The sequence below is a fragment of the Engraulis encrasicolus genome, chromosome 14, assembly GCF_034702125.1.
Source record: "Engraulis encrasicolus isolate BLACKSEA-1 chromosome 14, IST_EnEncr_1.0, whole genome shotgun sequence".
NCBI classification, from domain to species: domain Eukaryota; kingdom Metazoa; phylum Chordata; class Actinopteri; order Clupeiformes; family Engraulidae; genus Engraulis; species Engraulis encrasicolus.
Genome location: NC_085870.1, coordinates 40,597,743 through 40,622,370, shown reverse-complemented (window position 1 = coordinate 40,622,370; position 24,628 = coordinate 40,597,743). Strand labels below are relative to the sequence as shown.

The 24,628-nt window shown below is 41.1% G+C and overlaps 2 protein-coding genes across 3 annotated transcripts in view; one reads left to right on the top strand and one right to left on the bottom strand.

Moving 5' to 3' along the window:
• Positions 1-1,202: 1,202 nt before the first annotated feature.
• emp3a (epithelial membrane protein 3a (MAM blood group)) lies at positions 1,203-7,797 on the bottom strand. The gene is made up of 5 exons (XM_063216523.1): positions 7,688-7,797; positions 5,496-5,574; positions 4,607-4,712; positions 3,327-3,467; positions 1,203-3,101 (listed from the first exon to the last, which is right to left on the bottom strand). Exons 2-5 carry the CDS (start codon positions 5,571-5,573, stop codon positions 2,926-2,928), a joined length of 501 nt encoding a protein of 166 aa, XP_063072593.1. The 5' UTR covers position 5,574; positions 7,688-7,797; the 3' UTR covers positions 1,203-2,925.
• Positions 7,798-10,420: 2,623 nt separating this feature from the next.
• Positions 10,421-24,628, top strand: part of si:dkey-264d12.5 (centrosome-associated protein CEP250) — a 38,673-nt gene continuing 24,465 nt past the window's right edge. Inside the window, exons 1-6 of one of the 2 annotated variants that reach the window (XM_063215748.1) lie at positions 10,421-10,503; positions 10,980-11,148; positions 21,219-21,392; positions 22,509-22,629; positions 23,301-23,551; positions 23,982-24,080. In XM_063215748.1, the coding sequence (XP_063071818.1) occupies positions 11,020-11,148; positions 21,219-21,392; positions 22,509-22,629; positions 23,301-23,551; positions 23,982-24,080 (774 nt within the window). In that variant the 5' untranslated portion in view covers positions 10,421-10,503; positions 10,980-11,019. The remainder of the gene's footprint in view (positions 10,504-10,979; positions 11,149-21,218; positions 21,393-22,508; positions 22,630-23,300; positions 23,552-23,981; positions 24,081-24,628) is intronic. The other variant, XM_063215749.1, reaches the window with a different exon arrangement.

Here is a 24,628-nt window from a genome sequence, read left to right as displayed (position 1 = left end):
GGTAATTTAGTGTATGTGTATTCTCCCTGAGGTATTTACGTGCCTGCAGTGCACCACATGCTTTCCTAAGAACAGATTTGCATACTGCATGCATGTGGACAGCTCTTGTCATTCAGTTTGTCTCTTTTGCACTGCCTCCTCTTGTGCATACACCTGTGTCACTTCAATCGGTTTCTGCCTGGCATGACAGCGGTAAGGATTTGGAGCTTCCTCCATGGAATCAAACACACAACAAAGCATATGTCGTTTAGCTATTATTGCTGTAGGGTCTATCTCAAATAATGCACTTCTGCACTTCCCTGTTCATGTTTCAGTGCCCATGGCAAATTAATTACACACTGTCACTCACATAGTCCTCGAAGTGCAGAAGTGCACCATCTGAGACACAGCGTATATATTTTATTGTGCACTGCAGGCACCAATAACCCATGCACAGTAAATGTTACTGTGTTAATTTAACACCTGAGACATAAATACCTGAACATTAAACTTAACTCTGTACTGAATGATTGTTCACTCAGCTCTTATAGTGAGACTGGAATTTAACACTTTTCTACAGAGGGTATTTGATAGCCTTGCGCGCCATCCTACGTACTTCCACCAAGAGACTTGGCTCCGTATTACGTCTGGCCACTGTTTTCTGTGGGGCGATGTTGAGCGGTAGGATTTGGCCGGTGTTCTGACAAATGGTCCTAAGTTGTAATTTTATACTACAGTAGGATGTTCTGTCAGACATGTCTGTTAAACGGTCCTACATGACCAAAGATAGACGTCAGACATGTCTGTTAAACAACTTATCCTGATTTTTCCGAAAATTTCCTTCCCATTTCCTGCAATCGCATCAGATCAAACAACCTCCAGACCATGAATACGAAATGAAATGGTATTATGGGATGGTCAGGACCAGGCTAGGTATTTGACCCCACTCTGAAAGTATGGAATCCACACTGCAACATTTACTGTGTGACAACAAGTCTCAAATAGTTTCATTTTAGAGAGCTTTATAAATAAAAAACTAAAGGCATGTGACTGCTGTTTACTGTTTATCGTGTGTGTGTGTGTGTGTGTGTGTGTGTGTGTGTGTGTGTGTGTGTGTGTGTGTGTGTGTGTGTGTGTGTGTGTGTGTGTGTGTGTGTGTGTGTGTGTGTGTGTGTGTGGTGGGAGGGGGTGATGACAAACCGCAGTCAACACATTTTCATTTTTACTTTGTGTTTATTAGAAAATAGAAAATATATATTGATCTAAGTGCTTCTATTAGTAGTCGTAATAAAAGTAATAAAATGTTTCCCTTCGCATGCAAAAGAGAGGAAGGGGGACAGTAAACAAACTTCTCTTTTGTATTCTCTGCATCACATTAAGCATAATAAAAAAAGTCTTCCTACACTTTTCTATTGGCACATTTGGAAATACTTGGAGAACTCAGTCTGTGTGCTCACAGCTAGCAGAAGGTGCAGTAAGTAAGTTTTGATGCTTTTCTGGCTATAATAACAATATGATTTTGGTAAAGGTACAGACAGCAGAACTGTTGACTGTGTATGAAATAGGTCTTAAAGGGGTATGCCACTATTTTGGTGCTTAATACAGTTAAAATCGTTGGCCAGGGTTTATAAAGGTGGTAAAGTGCTACATGCTACACGGATCCATTGACTTTCACTAGCTTAGCTACATACTCCCTCTTTTAACTTGTCTTAAAGCAAGACAACGCTTAACATGAAAAATAAGACACTTTATCACATTTATAAACCCCGGCCAACGATTTTAACTGTATTAAGCCCCAAAATAGTGGCATACCCCTTTAATTAAAGTCAATTATGGATGATGATGCTTCTAAATAATAATATAAAGCCATGCAACGACGATGCAATAAATTAAACAGAGACCAGACTTGTGACTACAAGTGGCTACATGTGGTTAGCAGCCTGCTGCCATCAGACAATGACAACATCCATGGTTAAAGCCCAACAAAGAGAATATTATAACTTAACCTTTGGTTGGCCATAGTTATCTAATGTCTCCATGCAATAAGAGAAAATGGTCATTTATGCCTTTGAAAAGATATGAAAGGGAAACACTGCCTTTCGCTGGAAAATCACCCAGATTGTGAGCTTAATATAAAGACAGACAAAAAGATAACGATAAAACGTACTTACTGCACCATGACATCATGCCCTACAGTTCACATGTCACATGTTGCAGAGTTAATTCGCCACCTAGTGTGTAGAATCAACACTGCAGTATGCATGTTGAATCCAACTCTCTACATGTTGAATTAACACAACAAAATGTATTGCATAGGCAGCTAACTTCAGACTATCCATCCCAACATATCCCCCTACCAAGGGCAGACATCCCAGGTTCAGAGAGTAAAAACCATGCCACATATCAGCTCCAGAAAAACTTAATTAACCATCTGATCCTAATTACTAACCCCATAAGCCAAGGTGATGAGATAATTAGTTAAACGGCCTATACTACAAAGCTGGTTCAGGATAAGTTAAGGTTAAGTTAAGAGATAAATCATCTAATAGAAGGGCCTGGAGTCCTCACCTTCTTAAGAAAAGCTATTGTATTAGATGATTTACCTCTTAACTTAACCTTAACTTATCCTGAACCAGCTTTGTAGTATAGACCCCACTTGTGTTAGGAGCACAGATAGAAGGAATATTTGGCAGGACTTTTACTTTCTCAAACCCTGTTTACACCTACTGTATATGAGTATTGTTTTAGGGGGAGATTTCTAAAATGCAACTGTCACAATGTTTTTTTTTTAATCCACATGTGTTTATATGTAAACGGATTTAAAAAAAAAAAACATCAGCATACAGTATGTTTAACCAAGGCCTCAATCCTAGTTTGTCTGCCCCTGGCCCCCCCACGCACCAGTTTGTTACTGTACATGTAGGTGGTAGCTACTGTTGTTGCTGGTCAGGCTCGCTTCCTGAGGTGGACGTACAGTACGCCGCTCAGCATCAGCAGGGGCACGCAGGCCCAGGCCATGATGAAGCAGTAGCCAAAGTGGCCCAGCGTAGGCTCACGGTTGTCCTGGAGGATGTCCTTGTGCTGGAACGTGAAGATCAGAGCGGCGGCAAACACCGACATGCCTGGGGGAACAACAAGGGGTAGCACAAAGTGAACAAACTGCTGGCCTCACTAATTATTATAAACATTTTCAAGTATAAAACAAATGGCATGCAGATTGCACAATTACACAAATAATGTTGCATAATATACTTATTATTATTATTATTATTAATAATAATAATATTATTATTACTACAGTATAAAGAGTTCTGAATGGTGTATCTTTTTTTCTTTCCAGCACATACCTGCCCCTATTTGGCTCAGGCCAGTGAGATAGAAGAGGCCTCCTTTGGACATGGTGAAGAGCTGACCCAGGAAGATGAGGAAGGAAATGGAGGAGAAGACCACACCAAGGATCATGAGGGCCTGCACCGCCTGCAGCCAGTCTGGGTAGGAAGGCCAAGGGCACAGGGAACAGGAACAGGAAGCCAGGGCGGGTTGTGGAACACACAGCAAAAGATTAGACAAAAAAATCTTGCGTTCTGCTATTCAGCAAATATGATCGTTGCAGTAGGCCTAGAGGCTCATTTACTAGCCTGGGAACTCCCATACAGCCTTAAGCTCTACCCAATCGTTTTGCTCTGAAAGACTAATCTCACGTGTGATTAGGCCAGGTGGTAGCCAGGCAACTTATTTACAGCAATTAACCCCTTTGTGCAGAGCCTTTGTTATAACCTTACTGTCACAAAAATTGGAATGACCCGAGTCCTACTCTGTTACTTAAGGCCCTTACTCATGTCATAACAATGTTGTTATGACGTAGTAGAGTCTTTTCAGCAAAGTGTGAATGGACGGCTGATCTGAACAAAAAGGCTACGGTAGAGATATTTAGTTTCTGCCTGGAGGCTTCTAAAGACAGCTACCGTTTCTGTAACAATAAAGTTATTGATACCCTCAGCAGATTTGGACTTTTTCTCAGTTGTGTGGAGAACCGTTTGTCCACCTTCATGTACAACTGATGGACTGTCATTGTCCAGGGGCATTTGAAATGCCATAAACTGCCAAAGGTATGAATAATTTTGTTGATAATTTTTGTTCAACTGTATCTGATTATAGGGAATTTACATTTCACTTCACACAGCCTCTAGTAAGGTCAGGCTTGCCTACCTAAGTATGCATACTGTCACTTCATCAACTGGAATGCATCATGGCGAGTTAACTACACCCTCTGGTGGCCTTGCTTTGTAAGTACAGTATTAGTTTTTTATACGTGTGTGTGTGTGTGTGTGTGTGTGCGTGCGTGCGTGCGTGCGTGCGTGCGTGCGTGCGTGCGTGCGTGCGTGCGTGCGTGCGTGCGTGCGTGCGTGCGCACGCGCGCGCACGCTCGTGCGTGCATGTGTGCATTTGTTTGTATTTTTGCGCTGCCAAAGTTTACCACTGGAGGGAGATAGGCACGGCAGACTTCATTTCAGTCAAATAGCACTAGTAGAGACATTTGGCAGAGTGTATCCCATAGTTCCCTGGGAAATGTGCGGGAATGTTTATGTAAATATATACATAGGTCTGCGGAGGTCTCACCACTTACCACTCTCACTATTACTAGAAGAACACAGCCAGGTCTCTGTAGTGTTGTCAAACATGCATTTGTGCCAGAGGTCTGACGTCTCAATGTCTCCCCATGCCCACCACGACTGAAACAGAAATGCAAACAGACATGTTAAGCAGAACAAACACCAGCCTGATGTTTTTTTCCCTGGTGCCAACGAGAGCTGTGAAAATGCGCTGAGAAAAAATGTTTAGCATTTGGGCTATTATTACCACACTATGATGCCACAACCTAAGTTCCCATAACAAGGCAATGGGATGTCCCACAAATAGCTGGAAACAATTCTAGCACTTCGGCTAAGTATTTAGGTTCAACTTGAAATGGAGCATGGGGGTGTAGCCTGCATATAGGTCAGTACTGTGACAGTGCTGTAAATAATATACAGTATACTGTGTACATTAACAGTAGTCATTTGAGTACAATGCATGTACACAGCTTTGAGGATGTCATGGTGTGGGCTTGCAAGCATATGCTCAGAATGTAGCCTGTGTACAGTCCACAGTACAATGCAGTAAGAGCAATACACAACAGTATACTTTTAAGGCATCATGTTAGTTACTAATACGTGCCTAATTACTGTCTGTATAAGTGACTTACAATATATATGTTAAGGGTCTACTACCAGTAGTTCCTTATTATGATTATATCAATAATAAAGGACTTATTGGCAGTGAAGAAGACATTTGTGCAAACAAACCTAACAAATGATTGATTTTGCTCAACACATGTCTTATATGTCACTTATTCAGACAGTCAGGCATATATTAGTGGCTAACATGAGAACCTTAAAATGAAGTGTTACCACTTCTAATTGTAGAAGCCTAGGTCATGCAACAGACAGCTGTGAGGTCTGATGGTGTGAGTTTACCTTCTCCATGGTGGCTATGAAGAGCATGGCCAACGTGACCAAGTGCAGCACAATCACAAACAGCAGCAGGAGAGCCATCCTGTTGGGAAAATAATAATAATAATTGGACGAACTGACCATCAAGACCATCAACAATTCAGACACACAGCACAACTGTGAGTATAGCCACAAGACAAGCGCCAGGGGGCATATTGCATTAAACATAGATTCTCATAGTGCATATTCTAAGCTTTACAACTCTTTACCTTACACTAGGTTTCTTTCTCTGTCTCTCTCTCTCTCCCTGTCCCTCTCACTTGCTGTGTCTCTCTAGCTGTCTGTCTGTCTGTCTGTCTGTCTGTCTGTCTGTCTGTCTGTCTGTCTGTCTCTCTCTCTCTCTCTCTCTCTCTCTCTCTCTCTCTCTCTCTCTCTCATGAGAGAATAATATGTATAGCGTCTTTCATTGCATTCCTCTCCATGTCCAGCTAGCTGTTTATCTGTGTGTCTCTCTGTGACCCCTATCGACCACAGCAATTAGATGGGGCCGTTACCAAGGTAATTAGCTGGGGCTGTTACCCTGCCAGCAGCAGCCTCTGAAGAATGACTTACATCAGTCATTTTTTACAGCACTGTATAAACAACTACTGCTCTGTTTATGGCTATTCCAGACATTGGAATTTTCTTTCTTTAGTTAGTAATTTGTTTCTTCTTTTTTGCCTGTTTTCACTTGGTTTCATGGCATCCTTTCTTTTTTGACGAACATCTGAAACTGTGGAGACTGTACAGTGTACCATGAAATGGGCACAAGATCAAGTCAAACTAATAGAATCCATACTGCTATAACTCTGCCTTGGCATAGTTGTGTGGCACCTGGCATGTCAGCTGATGATCAAGTTACTCACTCAGAGGGAGAGTATGATTTAAAAGCCAGCGTTTCAATCTTTTAAAGAGAACATTTGTATTAGTTTCATGGTCACAAAACATTGACCCAGTCATAGTGTTTATTATTTAAGGTTAAAAAGCAACTGATGTGTATAAAAGTAAAAGGAGAAGTACTTTTACAGTGTATCTATGGTATCTCATTAGACACAGTGGAATAACTGATGTGTACATTAGGTAAGATTGTGTACTATTGTTGTGATTACATCAGTAAGAGTAGAGTAACTTTCTCTACTCTATTATTTTACTGTTCAGTAAGAGTACTTCTTCTATTTTGTACACCTGTGAAAAGCACAATAAAAACAGACCTCAATGCCAAATTTCTGCAGGGTAAATTCAGAGACTGATGTCATTCATCAGCGGTGTGTAGTGAACAGCACACTCATTCATGGGCCGGTCCCCATATTTTGATTACGCCCTTTTCACACAGACGTGATGTTGGGCTAGGCTGGGCCGGGCCAACAGTCACAACATCAGATTTTAGATCTGGGTGGTTGCAGTCCGAAATTGGTAAGCACTCGAGAGAACCCAACCCAGAGAAAGACTCCAAAAAGGCTCCCCTTTTCCACAGCCACTGTTACAAGGGTAAACAGAACTGTATACAAACATCAGGCCTATGCTATTTCCAACCTGCTTTAGCTCAACCGGTGAGGGGCGTGACTCAGTAATGGCCATTTAGAATGAATGCTTGCATGTGTATCTGTGTTTTCTCTGTCTGTTTTCAATTAAAGTAACGGTTCTGAGGGAAATTCAAATGTGTTTGAATGGAAATAGTAACCTATCAGGTCTAGACTACACTAACTAAAAAAGTAATAAAAAGAGAAGCACGCTGCTTAAGTTATGTGAAATATTGTTTAGGCTGGTATATATTACTATTAGCCTACATACAGAAACAAAACAAAACTAGTTTAGAGATTTTAAGAATCATTACCTTAGGCCTATACCAAACACCATTACCGGTATGCAGTTTTATACTTTATCATTTTAACACCCGTGAAAAGAAAAGTTGTAAAAGTATGTAGCTCAAGGTTCTGACAAACGGAAACATTTCAACTTGATGGGATAGTACTACGCACAGTAACCTCTGGAACGACCTCCTGGAAGCGGGTAATGCTGCATGTGTCTATCTGCCCATCCATCAGTAAACATCCTGACACTCATCAGACTAAACTGGATCTACAGTAAGCCATCGACCAAAGCTGACATCTGAATTACTCTGATACTTTCATGGACATGACAAACAGCAAAGAGCTTTACAAAAAAAGGGAGCTTACCTTCTCGGACAACTTTACTTCCAAAGCACAGCAAATGTCAGCTGGGAGATAAACACACTCACTGGTTGTTTCGGTCTCTCTCAATGTGGGTGTCTCTTTCTCCTTCCCTATTGCCCCTGTTCTTTCCTGGCAACGACCACTCCCCTCTCCTCTTTTTTTCCTTGCTCTCTCCTCCTCCTCCTCCGCCTCCTCCTCCTCTCTCCCTCACTCTGAGGTTTGGGAAAAGAGTCGTCAGGAGGAGGAATGCAGGCTTGGTTAGAGCGGGAGTTTTTCCTCTGCCCATTTCCTCCAGCCAGGCACCCCTCTCGGCCCTCCCGTCCCCTCCCCTTTACTTAGAAAGTGTGCGATAGTTGTATGGCCCTCAAACCCAAACAGAGCCCCACTACTCCCCAATAGCCTGCAGAGATTGTAAACACACTGAATTACTGGCTGCTGCACATCTACAACATATAACCATGTTTTGCTCCATTCTGCAAGAGTAGAGTGGCACAGGATGTCAACTGCAGGTCCCATAGGCCATCCGCTCTGTGCTTGTTATCTCAAAGGGAAGCTGTTTCTGGCATACATGCAATCAGACAGGCCTCCAATTGTGTCCATTGTGTGTGAAGCAATAGAAAATTAGTGAAATTACCCTCCATTGGGGGCAATGAAGGCCATGGGAACCCAGGTCTAGGTGCCAGTTGTTTTGGAAGTTGTTTTGAACTGATACTGTATGACTACATGTATGTTTTTCACTGATTCTTGAGAAAGTGGCTAAAACAGGTTGTAATGTTGAGAGAAAAAACCTAAGTGAATTACAAAACATTATGGTATATCCTTGTTGACTAAGGTCTTGGCTTTTCAGAAATGCACAAGGCCAATCTCCCCATTTTGTATTTTTTTTCAGAAATCAGGCTTTTCTCCGATCATACCCTCTTTTATGTCAACACCGTCAGACACAATTAAAAGCAATTAAAATTGTATTGATTTGGTTGCATATGTATCTGGAGTTTTTAAGTGATTATGTGTATTTTTTGGTTCACAGATATGCCTTTAAATGTTGAAAATTCACTTTTGTCCTATTTTAATACTGTTTCATGTGTTCTAATTTTACTATATGTACCGTCATACAATGCTTACTTAATGCCTAAATAGAACAAACAATTTTTTGTCATTTCGCAAATATTCGTGTAGGCTTAAAGTTGCTATTACTTTAATAATTCAACAACTCCTAAAGAAAAAATTGAAAGCACATTCATTTAAAATATCCAACACTCCTTCTTACGGTGGTGACTTAAGAACTGACGGTGGTGACAGTAATCAGAGGGTGGTGAAAGTGGCCTAATTATTACCTACATTTAGCGAAATAAATAGCCCTCTCAAGTCAATGGCATCTTGCATAAACACTTTATTTTTGTGTGTGCACAGTATGTTTGTGCATGTGTTTTTTCTTCATTAGTTAGATTCTCTAGGAAGTAGGTCACTGATCCTTGAAAATGTGGCATCTGACGGTGTGAGACAAAAAGAACACTCTTTTACATATTATGCATTGTTTGTTCACATTAGCCATTTCATTTTTGCTCTGTTTCTTAGGTGCCTCATACCGCTTCTGAAAAAGTATATATTAATTACATTAATGTAATATAATACCATTAAATCCCCCGACGGTGTTGTCAGTTTATGCTTGGGACAGTGCCAGTGTCCAAAAATATTATCAAATTGAGGAGGAAATGGTAAACTTACAGGAGCTTCAGTGATGGTGAAGTCTGCAGTAGAGTTAAAGGTTTGAAAAGGGGTCCTCAGTAATGACAATGACCTTGTGCATACCTGATTTTATTGTCTTTAAAAAAAATCTGACGGTGGTGATGAATATGTTGGACAGATTTTGAGCAATCAGAAAAGAATAGTAAACATTGTTTTACACACACTATGTGCATATCTGTAGAACCACTTCAATATGGTCTTCCACATCATGGTGATATTATTCAATTCCATCAGCGATTTTTGTATTTTAAGTCAATTGAATTGATGATGTCTGTCCTCGGGGCAGCCGTTTTTACAGGGTGTGGGCAGATTTATAGCCATGAAAGTAATAAAATTACGCTTAAATATTTCAAACGACTGCACATTTATGTAACAGACCCCTTGGCCATTACCTGGGTTCATTTTGTTCATGACAATATAGTTGACTTTCAACAGAATTAGCACTTTATTGCTGGGACATGTTTTAGCCACTTTCTCAAGAATCAGTGCCTTATCAGTTGCCTGCAATCCGGCTGGAAATTGGAGGTGTCGGTGATAGGCCTAGTAAGAAAAATAACTGTGCCATTGAGCACTGATGCCTGCTCAAGTAAAGCAATGGCTGTTCCATAGGAATCAATAGGAATTCGTCAATCACATAATAAAGTTCAATAAAGTTAACTTCTGCAGTTTTTAAGGATTAAGAGCAGGGGTGTAGCCTAATGAGCGCGGTAGGCCTCCGCGGGGGTAGGCCAACTCCGCACTCTGCAGTAGGCCTATCCACCCACTTCTCAAGCAATGACGGTAGATTAATAGTTGGAGGGTTTGACATGATAAGTTGCCTAATTATTTGATGACATTAAAAATCGCGTACCCCCACTTTAAAATGCCCCACTACACCACTGATTAAGAGGATTATGTATTGATGCCAGAAAGTTTTTATGTTGGTTCAGTGCAAAATTATGTAACGCATAACATGCTGCACTGTTTGACCTCTGTAATTCCGTACTTTCAGAAATTCAACAGTTTGTTTACAGATGATTTTACAGTAGGCTATCTTCCGAAATGTGGTTAGGATTTCAACATATTGAACGCAGGTGTGTATATTCCAGTCTATTTAGTTTCGTATTTCTAATTATAATAATTACTTACACGTTGTGACGATTATTAATAGTAAATTAAATATACGTTTGTTTCAAGTCCACGAAATGTAGGCTACTGGAATAGCCTAGCGCTTAAGCTAGTTTGTGGCATGTGCTAAGGAGAGGCGATCCCATGAACCCAGACCAGAGCCAACTGTCACACGTAGTTCTTATCTAGACGAAGTATTCTGCAATAGCTTGATTTTTCACAACACAAAGGTCTGTGTAGTACTTAGGCACCAAAACTGTTTAGGTTAAAGTACACTGTCCTGAAGTCAGAAATAGACAAATGGCCTACGAGTGCTAATCAGGCATATTAGCTGAAGGATCTAGGTGTTGATGGTTTTTTGCCCATTATTACAATATCATAGCAAGGTGAACTATATCCAGTAACCACGTCTAATTAATTGTTTTATATTCAATTTCGTTAGGGGTAAACATTACTGTCAGGATCAGCGGAGGTAGCCGCAGATGCATGTTGAGGTGCGCCTGCTCCAGGAGTCCACAGAGCAGCTACAGAGACGCTGTGATGAGGCCCAACTGCTCCTGGAGGAGCATGAGCACCGCCACAGGAGCACCGTGGAGGCCCTCAAGGAGGAGGTGAGAGTCAGAGTACAGCCAAGAGGGGCTCCCATTCATACGAGTGGCACCACACAGACCTGTATGAGTGGCACCACCAGAAAGGGATAAAAACAAAATTCTGGGATGCCTGCACTAACACGTCTACACCACAAGAGGTCAGAAACTATGCTGCTGCTCATTGAAACTGTGCTGCCTACTGCCAAATCTTAATCATAAATGTTTGCTACATAATAATAAACTAATAGGGACCAGTATGGCGAAAATACAGTAAGTTAAATATGCTAATAATGCCTATTTCTGGACATTCCAAATGGCGTACATGGAGAAGATCCCCATTTTCTCAATAGGCACACCTCTTAATATAAGTTCTATGTATGTCTGCTGTTGCCCAATCTTGCACTTTATATGTATGGGTATTGTGTAGGTACTCTCGGTGGAATGTATGTAAATACTGTCTATGTCTAATTGTCTATGTCCACACCTAAAGTATAGAGAGTCTATGTCTGTCAATTTTCCCAGTCATGATGAATACTCAGAATTTGATGGTGACGGTAAGTACTCATGAACAAAGTAACATTTGTGATTGACATTTGCATGCATTCTGGAAATAAACTACTAAAATATCACACAGTTAGGGGGGGGGGGGATAATCATCAAGTTCAAAATTTCAACACGCCCATTTGGGACATGATTAACACTATAAATACAAGAACTTTGACACCAAAAGTAACTCTGTATCTTGAAAATAACCCCCCACCCCTTGAAAATGAAAAAAAGAACCCAAAAGTGGCATTTTCTGCCCATTCCGCCTGGTATGCATAAGCTATTTTTACTGTTTGCTTATATACCGTTGCATAAATGCTTTCAAATCCATTTGATTTTTAATTAACACTATTAATAGAAGAAATGGTACACCTCAAGGTGACTCTGTATCTTAAAAATAACCCCCACCCCCTCTTTAAAATTAAAAAAGAACACAAAAACAGAGTTTTTAAGCTGTTCTGCCCTTTGTATGCATTCACTACACTTACAGTCTGCCAATATATATTGCAGGCTCTAGGCCCAATAAGAGGACATAGAACATTGGTGAATTCAGGTAAATTGGGCGACTTTGGGCCATTCACTTGCAAAAAAGTGGCCCAATTGCCCTGAATTCTCCATACATGAAAATAGACATCAAAAGAAGGAGAGAGGGGGGAGAAATCTTGCATAAGCATGTACAAAATACCATCAGTCATGACAGTCTTAAGAGGCAGCCATTCCAATGCTTCCACATACATGATTGATATCTGACAGAGCTGCATCTGGGGCTTGTGAGAATCCTTATAATACAGTTTTGAGACAGCTTTCCAGACGACGAATGAACTTAAACATCAATTTCTTAAAGAGAGCCTGTGAAGTACTTAGTCCTGAGTCACAAATTATTTAACTAGCACTGCAACTTTCAGCAATATAGTCAAGCAATCATTATACTAAGTTACTTCATTATGCTACTTGGAATTTACGCAGGGTCTTTTTTGTAGCTGACCCATAATGGGACTGCATACATAGGAGTACAGTAAGGAAGTTTACTTTCACATCATCAGAACTAACTTACCTTACTAACATATTTGCTTGGACATGCAACACTCATCTCTGGCTATAGCATCATATCCCAACTGCTCAGTGATAATGTGCCCAAGATATTTTGTACTGCTTGATACACATATTGATTGCCCTGGCAGATAAAACGTTAGAACTTTATAATCTTCCTTGGCTTTATATATCAACACAGCACTATTTTTGCATTATACTGTACATCAAACTCAAACCCATGCTCAGAGCACACATTCAGGAGTTGCTGAAACCCAACAGTGCTGGGGGACATAAACCAGATCATCTGCATATATCAAATGGGTTTAAAACAGTGTTTCCTATCAGACATGCTGTCTTACACCTCCCCAGTTGTTTGGAGAGGTTGTCCATGTATTGGTTGAACAAGGCTGGAGATAGGAGTCGCCTTTGTCTAACTCCATTGCCTACACAGAAAGGAGTAGATAGGATATTTCCACATTTCACCAGCATATGTTGATTCGCATACCAGTAAACCAGAATACGTATGATGCACCTGAAGCTTTTCCACAATTAGAGACAGACTTAAGGACTCAATTACCTGTAGAGCTGGCCTTATGCTGCCTGTAAAGGGGTGGGGAACCTTTTTCATTCAAATTGCCACTTCGAATTGCTCCAAGGGCCGTAAAAGTCCTCCAAGGGCCGTAACTATGAACGCAAACCAGGATTTCCCCCTGCACTTAAGGCCTATATTGTAGCCACCTTTACAACAGACCCCACCTTCTCTAGGTCCCCTGAATATATCTGAATTGTGTTGCAAATGGAATTTCTAAGATTCCTTTACAAAATATGTCACAGTTCATATGAAGCTGCATAATATTGAAATTATGTTGGGGGCCGCATAAAACGGCCTCAAGACATAGGTTCCCCACCCCTGTTCTAGTATATGGCACTGTATATCCTTGTAGTATCCTTGTCAAAGACCTTATCAGATTCCCCAGCACTTTTCCAACGTCCAAACATAGTGTTGCCTACTTCAATCACAGCTGAGCTCGCCTCACTGATAGAAAATGGCTGTCTGCTTGGGGATTTCAATGGTTTGCTTGCAGTCAACCAGCAGCCACAATGTAATTTGTAAATGTACCTTATCACATTAGAACATTGCAACATCTGACAGGTGAACCAAAGTATTCTCTCAAGATATGTATATGTATCTTTAATGCTAAAAGGGGTAAAACAGGGCAAAAAACATGTTCGATTTAGTTTTTGGGTGGGGTGGGGGGTTTATTTCATGATGGGTACTAACTTCCAATACAAAATATCTCTCAAATGACCCAATGCACCATCCCTGAAGTGGGCGTAATCATTTTCCAAAATTTTGATTTTTAGGCCATTTATCCCCCCCCCCTACACAGTGCACCTTTAAGGAATTTGCAGACTGACAGCCCTGTAAATGCAAGAAAAAGGCACACACATTAGCTGCATGCAAATCTGGGAAAAGCTGTGTTGGAATAGCCTGTGGATGTAAAAGGAAATGATAATAATGAATTAAATGTATGGTAGTGCGGGTAAATATGAATGGCAATTGATACGCTTGTGAACAGACAACTGGTGGCTTGATAGACTCTATACATGTTGTACAGTAGTACAGTACAGTAGTACAGTGCAGTAGTTGAACAGTCGTAGCTTAGGAAGGGATACACACTGACAATGGTCTAAGGCTGAAATGTGTCTGCTGTGACCTGGTGTTTTTGTAAATAAATGGAGGAAATGTGCTTGGCCGTGTGGCTTTATCTACTTTTAAGTCAAATAGCATGTCTATTCCTTATAGACTTGTTCAGTCACGCTAATAGCAAAAGTTCTCTAATACTCCATGAACATTTGACTAGAGAATGTAAGTGGAGTTTCAAATGGCACAGGACCACAGACACTTTTTTTCTCCTCTCCCTTCTCCTTTTCTGGTAGTAGCCACTCCCATCGTGCCTTCTCCTCCTCTTATTCTTCCTCCTCCTCTTCCTTTCTTCCTCACCCCCCTGTTCCCCAAAACTCTGAAGTTCAAGGGGGTGAGGGGGTGTAGAGGAATGTTGGCTTGGCTGTAACGGGAGTATTCAACAGCCATTTCCGCTACTAGGCACCTCTCTGTCTCAACCACCCCAAAAAACATCTGAGGCTGTAAACCCCCAGTTCTGAACAGAACCCAAGTTGTAAAGCCTGGGGCTTGCAACACAGGATGTGTAGACAAACATCCAATGTCATTTTTAAAATGTATATCTTTCTTTGAAATGTATTGTCTTGTTGTACCACAAACTTTTGATGGCACATGATATTTATGATGGGTTACTGAGTGCATCAGTACAAATATTTAGGTCTATGTACTAAAGAACTACTGTATGACTCAGTCTCAGTTATTGTACTGAGCTGTAGGCTACGGTATGCTTGGTGTAGCTCAGATATGATTAATGGGGGAAAGATATATGTTGTTGTAATCACACTGGTCAGTCATCTAGGAACCTTATTCTGTTTCCTATTCGCCAGCTGAGCGTTCTCTTCTGTTTCCCACTTGAGACAATTGCAGCGTCCTGCTGCTTATGCAGATCAGACCACCCCCAAATGTGAGGAATTACTGTGAGCCTCACAGAGTTTCGTGTTTCCAGGCAGAGATTTGGGTTTTCTTACAAGCGGAAAGCTGCATTTGCTTCACAAGATCTTCGCGTGTTTACTATGTAACGTCTACGGCTCTGGTGTAACGGGTTAGGCAACTGATTTACAAAGTGTCGCAGGGAAGGATCGTTACAATATCCGAAGAAAAGGGCAGGAGCAGGACTTGAGTTTGAGTTGAGCTGAGCGGAGTTTGGAGTTTGAGGCTGTTGGGTGCTGTGTTTTCGTTTTGTGTCAAAGCATCGCCCAGTAGTAGCACATGTCCTGCATCTTGTAGTGGGATGTCATCCAAAGAAACAAGATTGAGACGCCGGTGACACACACTCAGATGATGCCGTAGCCTAGTCAAGGAAACGAAGTTGTTTTGCGGTCATTTGCTGAAGTTTAGCTTGTGGCGTTTCATTATCAGGCATCAGAATGCTGTTCTCAAGGCGCAAGTTGTTTTAACTTCGTTTATCATCGAGACCTAGCATGGCATCGTAACACCTGGAGTTTTATGTGGAAATAGATCGGCTTCGATTCGGATCCGCTCATTCCAAGTGGACCATGGCCCGCCAGATGATGCTGGACGTAAGTAAACTGGGACAGTTTCACCAAATTGTCAGCGTCCCTGCGTTATTATCACCCAGACACTTTGACAGTTGTTTATCATGTAGAAACTATCGGGATTAAAAATGTTACATTGTTCTGGCTATAGCTCAGGTCATGCAGTCAATATTTTAGACCCCAAGTCTTGAGATGGGAACAGGCGCTTTGGATTAGTAAACATTCAAGTTAGACGTTTTTAATTCCCTTGGAGAAACTTTCTGTAGCCTCACAGACTGATGACGTTGAGCAAATTTTATTAGATTAATGCATCAATATGGGTCAGGATGGGACCAATTGAGTAAATCTCTAGTTCTAATATAGGCCTACAATCAATGGATGGGACAGAGAAAGACATCAGAAGAATGTATCTTGTTCATAGGCTAGGCTACTGCAAGCAAGAGAAACAGCTGCATAGCACACATGCCTGAGTGGCCATTTGGCACCCTTGTGAGCTTGCTTCTGCAGCGATGTTTGTATCAGTGTGCCAGCCTGTCAGTAGGTCACTTCTGAAAGTTTCAGCCCCTAATATCGTCACAGTACAGTTTGCTTTGTTACCAAAGCAGACATTGCTTCATTATACAGTTACTTGATTCTTGATTCTTACAGAATAAGCTATTTACCTGTCTTTGATTACGGCATGCATGTTTGAAACGTACACTACACGTTAGTTACACATGCCTCTATGTGGTTATGTAGGCCTACTGGACCTAGTCTATAATTGTCAGTGAATATCACTTAGGTCTTAATGTTAGCTAAGTTAGACACTTTATCTCCCCCATGGGTCAGCAGTGAGGAAAGCAAGGCACGTTGTTATTTGTCTGTGACATGTAGTATGGAACAGAGTCCAACACGATTACATTACACATTTACCCAGATATTAACATGACATTTGTATACTAGACAGGACAAGACAAGATGAGACAAACTATTCAACAGTCCACTCATAGTGTCTACTACTCTGGCATCTTGCATAATGGCCAAAATGCACTGGCTGTGTAAAAAAAGAAACGCTGGCTGGGCAGGAACAATAATGGGGGGACACAAATAGCATTTAAGTGTCCTTATAAAAGTAGGCCTTTATGCTGAAGGAATGTGCAAACAGCAAGGGGGTATATACACATCAAAAAGTTAAAAAGCGTATACTCAATAGGATTAATAAACTGACGTAAAATAAAGTGTGGCTCCCCTGCTCTTTGCTGCATCTTTGACTGGGCCTGTAGAGCTTTAAATGGCCTCAATATAGATGAAGACCAAACATGGTTTTACGTGTGAAGAAATCATATAAAAGCTTGAACTGTCATTCGACATCACACAAGTGGAGCACATATTGAACAGACATTTTGTTCACATGCATATACAAAGTATATAGAAGCATAACACGCATTGAAATGAGTTTGTAGAGATTAGAGGGTTTTGTACTTAAAGGTGCACTGAGTAATATTTTTATTAGCTCATTTCCAGAATTCATGCTGGCCGTTCAGACATGTTACCTTTTCCACAAATACCGCCACCATCAAATTCTACAGGGTGGCCGCGGGTCCTTAAAAAGTCTTAAAAAGTCTTAAATTTCATTTTTGCCAAATAAGGCCTTGAAAAGTCTTATTTTGTCTTAAATTTTCAACCCAAATGTCTTAAATTTGTGGAGCTTAATTTAGGGAGGAATGATTATATCAGGCATGTTATGAACTTCGCAACGGAAATCGGGAGTTGTAGCCATGTAGTGTAATTTAGAACGCATTATTGAATTTTATTTAGTGTAAAGTTTCATTGTGTATAGTTTTGTGTTTTCAAACGGCTACATTAATGTAAATAACCAATTGGTTTTTGTGCTTCATTTGAACCTGTGTATGATCTTGCGAGTTGGTCCTAATTTCATTTGGAAAATGGTATTGAAAAGTCTTAAAATGTCTTAATTTTGACTTGCTAAAACCTGTAAACGCCGCGAGTTGGTCTTAATTTTATTTGGAAAATAGTATTGAAAAGTCTTAAAATGTCTTAATTTTGACTTGGTCAAACCTGTAGACACCCTGTTCTAAATATTCATTATGACTGAAAAAGTAGCATTTTTCATTAAAGTGTACTCTCCTGTCCCCAACCTTCTCCTCTCTCCCTCACCAGGAGCTGAAGGAGCTGGACAGGCACCTAATGCACAGTATAGTACACAGTAGTACACCCAGGGCTCTAAATTAACACACGCCAACACGCCAAACAGGGGTGAAAATTCATTTTGGCTAGTAGAAAAAAATACCTACCCGCCAATTTGGCTAGTAGTTCCCGAGTACAGTAAATTATGAACGGTAAACCGCTGCTCTGACGAACGTTAGACGGCGAGATTTCCTACATTACCCATGGACACTAGCGTCACGACGTAGCCTCCCACAGTGGGCTTTCCAGTGCAGCGAGCGGCAACTCCATGCTGTTGCGCGCGCCAGGATTGAAAACATTCTGTCAGCTAAACTGCGCTCACACTATTCTGACAGGCAGCTCTCCTCCTATGCTCTCGTCGCTTTCGCTACAACCTTTTTAACGTCACTACTGCTATATGAACATTGCTGTAACAGGCTGCATTTTTGAAGCAGCGAGGCCCTGGCCGTTTCAATAACAGGAGTTACGCAGATTATGCATAGAGCTACTTCTGTTCTGTAGACTTATGTTTTGTGCGAGTGATGAGAATGTGGCGGGGGTTAGCGCAAGGTTCTGTGCGTTGGTGTAACCGTAATAATAGTGACGTTAAAAAAATGAGTGGCTGTGGAACGAAATAGCGACAAGGGCAGAGGAGGAGAGCTGACTGTCAGAGTAGTGTGACCGTAGCTGTCAGTTCAGTTGTCTTCTGAAATGTTCCGAGTCCTGGCGCAACTAAGTTGGAAAGCCCACGCCATCGGAAAGAAAAAAAAAGCAACCAACGACGAAGCTGTCGAAGTAACAACGGAAGCGAATATTCCCGAGATAATATTTACTTTCAGTTAAACTAGGCTTCTTGTCATTTTGTTGCGCATGGTAGAGAAGAGCTCCTCCTCTCTCCTCTCATCTCTTCTCCTTCCTTGGGGTGTGCGTAGGCCTATGTGAGGTTTTGCTGTGTGCTTGGTTACTGTAGGCCTATGTTAAAGGTCTGTTATGTGAGTGGCTTGTGTGATGTGATTCAGCTGTTTTCAGAGGAATTGAACAAAAACTAATCAAATTGATTATGCCTAAGTAATGAAAGTAAAAAATAAAGCAGAAGTTAAAAAATAATGAAAAAAATATATAGCCTGTAATATGCTTATTATGTATGTATGTGGGCCATTTCAGAATTGCGGGTACATTTGGTGTCCCACGCAAAAAAATAATAATTATAATAATCTTTTCAGAATTTACTTTCAATATTATCACTAAATAGACTGTATGTTCACTGAGCACAATGTTTGGTGTACATTTTATGCACAATTTATTTGTTAAATATTCATTCAATGATTCCAAAACCCCCCAAAATCATCAAAATCGCATGTCCCACTATAGAGATTCACATGTTCAACTTGAATAAACATAACATAATTCTGTAAAATTTGCAGATTTTTTATGATAAATCTATAAATATAAATATATTCTGTTGCAGAGAATGTTTTTTTCCTGTAACACAGCTGATCTTGATATTTAAAAAAAATGTTTTTTACCTGTCCCAGGGGTTTGTCAACTCTGTTACGTCTGGCATAAAACAACATAAAAATAACCTATAGCATTTATATAAAACCATGTAACCTGCACCAAATGGTGTCACTTCCTTTTCTTCACTTCCTTGGAAGGGAACTATGGTATGTTTAACTGTCTCTCCTAATAATTTGTGCTAAATGTTGAGAACACACCAAGAGTATATTTATTGTGCGTCAACTCTGTTACTATGATTCTGTAGTAAATCTCTCTTTCAATTTTCTAAAATCAATTTTACTATGAAACTTCATTAAAGTGTGGCTTTAGTTATGATGTGTGGTATCTAGTTAGAGATAGCAAATGGAGTAAAATCACAAAATAGTGAAAAAAAATCAACTCTGTTATCGTCAACTCTGTTACAATTTGCCAGTGTTGCCAGATTGGGCGGTTACCCGCCCAATTGGGCTGCTTGGCATGGCCATCTGCGGGTAAAAATGATTAAGAAAAATGTTTGTATTGCCTCAGAAATCAATACACTTTGTTGAAATTGGGAAGAATTTAGAATTTAGGTTTTTGAGCACTGTTTGGGCTGGAAATGGTCAGAAAAATCTGGCAACACAATATCAGAGCTTGACAGTGTCAACCTCTGTTATGTTTGTCCCGTCAACTCTGTTACAAAAGTTGTTTGTTTTTGCTTAAAAACAGATAATTAAACATGTTTTCTTGTTAATACATACAACAGAAGCAGTGCCATAACTAACTAACTCATTACATGAAATTTCAAAGCATTTAACAGATTTTTAAAGCTATTTATGGAGAAAATGTAAACACTCTTGGCAACTTTTCAGTGAAACGTCTCAATGTTTTAACTCCTGAAAAAAGAATATTTATCGAAAACTCAAAGTTAAATAAATGGATATATGGACAAATACTCTGTCAGGGAACACATGATTTTACCATGTAGGCTATTGCATTTAGTTGATATTTACCTTAATTTGCCCGTAACAGAGTTGACAGAATGTACCCATAGTTCTCTGATTTTTACATAAAATAATAAAAATCATACATGTTTAAGCTTGGCAAATACTGGAAGTGTACAATTGAAAGTATGTTCTTTGAGAATTGATAAAAAGTTTCACAGAAATAAAACATTTTATTTTACTTTTGTCAAAACCTGAAATGTACCCACAATTCTGAAATGACCCATATAGTAGCTTATGCAGGCCTATGGTGTATCTGTGTTGTAGAAATAGTTGAACAAAATGACCATCATTAAAAAAAAAAACTAGCCTAAAGCATAGTTTATTTTGGCGAGAGAATAAAATGGCTTGTTGAACTTCTGTTTGGCTGGTAAGAAAAAATGTCCACTAGCCAAATTGGCTGGTGGTGGAAAAAGTTAATTTAGAGCCCTGAGTACACAGTATAGTACACAGTAAGACACTGTAGCAGTATAAGATACTGTAGATACTACCAGTAGTAAGATTGTACTCCTGTCCCCAAATTTGTCCTCTTTCCCCCACCAGGAGCAGAAGGAGCTGGACAGGCACCTAGTACACAGTATTACTGTGTAAGACACTGTAGCCATCCAAGACACAGTAGAGACTACCAGTAGTAGGATTGTACTAAAGGCTCCGCTGTCCCCAACCTCCTCCTCTCTCCCCCACCAGGAGCTGAAGGAGCTGGACAGGCACCTGGTGGCGGACGGCCTGTGTGCGGATGCGGACCAGCTGGAGCGGCTGCTGCACCTGTGGAGGCTGCACCTGCGCACCCAGGGCCTCCTCAACACCTCCAGGCTGGAGGCACGCGCCCTGCAGGAGGCCCACGGCAGGGAGGTCCTGCAGGTACTGTAAAAAAACACATTATTATTGTTGTTGTTGTATTATTGTTTATTGTTGAGTGTTAATTCAACACTTAAAGAATAGGATGACGTTAAAGAGTGTTGAATCTGCTCTCGAACCGTGTGGACACATAGCCGGCGTTGAAAGAGTTAGAAAGCTGCTGGAAAGCACAGATCAGACGCGTTGAACGCGGCAAACGAAGCGTTAGATCAGGAAGAGCGACCAACCGAAACTTGTGTTCAGAAAAATGTGAACATTCCATTGACAGACTCCTGCTGGCGCCGAGCTCATTACATATTTTTAGCTGGAGTTCAACTTCTATTTTAACGCATTTGACGCCCTCGGTGCAAGAAACGCATTTGCAGCTTTTGACACTTCTGCCGCCTGCTCTTCCATAAAAAGGCAATTACTTCCGCCGCTCTCCACGCATTCAACACCAGCGGTGTGATCGTACGGTTAGGGAGGTCCTGCGGATGCAGTTTAAGTAAACCAAGCTGTCTTAATTTCTTAGCATGTACGTAGTAGACCTTTTCAGACCAAGGTCCCTTTTTTCCCACCTGTCAAATTAATTGATGAGCTTTGTCATGCCTACACTGCACATGCACTACACTGCACTGCACATCTATATTCAGATCATCTCTTTATTTATGTAGATTGCAGGACTTTCTTATTTTAGTTAAATAATGACATAGTTGAGATATGTTTGTAGGAAGGATGGGGGTAAGCTCATGTAACTTCATCAATGGCTGATGCACCTTTGAGCGAGGCATCTTACCCCAAACTGCTCCTGAGACGCTACCCTCTGCCTAAGCAATAACTTATCAGTATGGGGAGTTCAACCCTGTAATTTCTGCTACACAAAATTGCAGTATGGTTAGAAATACAGGGTAATGTGATGGTTGAGACTGAGTATGCATAATGCATTTTATGCTAAATGTTACTGAATGAGAAAATCTGTACATGGGCCTTAAACACAGAGACCAAAAACAAGACTGTGCTCTCTCTCTCTCTCTCTCTCTCTCTCTCTCTCTCTCTCTCTCTCTCTCTCTCTCTCTCTCTCTCTCTCTCTCTCTCTCTCTCTCTCTCTCTCTCTCTCTCTCTCTCTCTCTCCCTCTCCAGGTGAAGGAGAAGTTGGGCTACCTCCAGGCTTTGACAGTAAAGCAGAACTCCATCAGTAGCAAAGTCCAGGAACAGAACAGGCAGCTACACACCAAACTGGACCAACTGTTGCAAGAAAAAGGTCAGAGCCTGACCTCATCGAGACACTAGAGACAACACAGTCCACAGACAGCATTACAGGCACAACATGTAAAGGCACAACATGTAAAATCTTCTCTTCAGCAAGCAGAGTTGTATAAAGTAGAATTAAAAGTACTTTTACCGATGTAATTACAATACTACTGGTATGATATTACATGGTTCAACTTTGTAATATCATACTACCAGTGGTGTTATTATATATGTAAGAGTACTTCTACTTCTACCTTATACAATTCTGTGAACAAGCAAGCGGATGCTGACATCAGTTATTAATAGGCTAGTAATGTAGGCAGATAACCACCCTTGTGTGTCGACCTGGCTCACAAAATCAGGGGCATTAGCCCAGTACACCACCGCTTCCTTGAATGAATATTTTGTAGCACCTAGGGTCAACCACAGGGTCAACTTGGCTGTTAGCTGCTCAGCAATGGCTCTAATGGCTGGGTACTGGACTGCTGTGCGAGCGACCCAGGTTTGATTATCCGGCCCGGGTCATTTCCCGGTCCTTCCCCGTCTCTCTCTCCCATCTCGTTCTCTGTCATCTCCCACTGTCCTGTCTGAAAATTAATAACTCCCCACCCCCTCCCAAAAAAAAAAATGCTGTTAGCTCCACCTAAGTGCTAACGCAGTTCCCTTCCCTCTCTTGTCCAGAGGCCCAGAAGGAGGAGGTGTGTGAGCTGCTGTGCCAGGGCGGCCTGGAGGAGATGGGAGGCCTGAGCCCCAGCGAGCAGGTGGCCTACCTGCTGGCCGAGAGGGCCTCCCTGCTGGAGAGGCTGCAGGCTGTGGAGGAGGAGGCCACGGTGGAGAAAAGCCCCATCACCTCCACCACCACCACCCCTGCTGGATCCACGCTGAGAGTGGACACAGAACACGTGGACGTGGTCAAAGATGGCGTGGACAAGGTACCCTTTGCCATTTCATACAGTATGTTCTCTGAATTGATTTCTAATCCCACTTTGGATAAATGTGGCTAGCCACAAGAATACAGGCCGGGGGTATATTGAGCTAATCATAGATTCTGATAGTGCAGAGTGTAAGTTTTACAAGGGCTGGTGATATCTGTCGCATTGAATGAATTTAAGTAGATTCTGCAGTAGAAAACAGATCATTCAGCTCTCAAAGTTCCTCCTGCCCAACACAGAAAGCTAGTCTGATAATTCATTTCTGATCATTGAGTAATAGTATATATTACATGTAGCATGCTTTTTGTGGCCAGTCACAAATTACCCTATCATAATAATAATTATTATTTTGATGCCTATTATCACTATATCAATATGATAAAACTATTCAAAAATCTTATGTCGTCCCAAACACGCTGTTGTCATTTAGCTGTCCTTCCACAAGGCGGTGCCATCTCGAGGCCAGAGCTCCTGGAAGAAGCTCTTAGGACTCCGCAAGGCCGCTCAGAGCAAACAGAAACTAGCAATCGTATGTTCATCTCGCATCAGTAATGTGTCACAGCATGGACCAGCATGGCTCAACACATTAAACTGCTGTTTGAATCAGCAATTGTAGCTTCACCTCAGCATTATCATTACGTAGACATAATGCATGCATGTCAAGGCGTGTTGCTAACTATGTTAGCTACTTTGTTGGTTGCAATGTAATTTCCCATTGGCAACTACCCAAGTTGCTAACTGCTAACAACTACGCTTTCAAGAAATGCACCCCAGTACAGTAGGCGTGGGGCTGGAGTCTCTGTTATGAAGACCACCTCATTTCACAACTATACACTGCGTCTGCCACCCAAACTGACAATTGAACTATCAAGTGCTTTTTACAGCATTGACCTTGACCTTACAGATTAACCTTCTGTTTGACCTTGCATGTGCCTGAATTAACAGCTTATATGGTGTTTATTACTATGTTATAACCATATCACAACTGCACTTCTAATATGCCCTTTTACTGGAATGGATCATGCCTAAAATTATTAATCTCCATCTTGATGCTTTTTGTTGACTTGTTTACATTTC

Excerpts from the sequence above, each read along its gene's own strand:
- emp3a (XM_063216523.1), bottom strand. The coding sequence starts at position 5,573 with ATGGCTCTCCTGCTGCTGTTTGTGATTGTGCTGCACTTGGTCACGTTG. Across the intron at positions 4,713-5,495 it reads TCATAGCCACCATGGAGAAG|TCGTGGTGGGCATGGGGAGA; the intron begins GTAAACTCACAC and ends TTTCTGTTTCAG. Across the intron at positions 3,102-3,326 it reads CCTGAGCCAAATAGGGGCAG|GCATGTCGGTGTTTGCCGCC; the intron begins GTATGTGCTGGA and ends TTGTTCCCCCAG.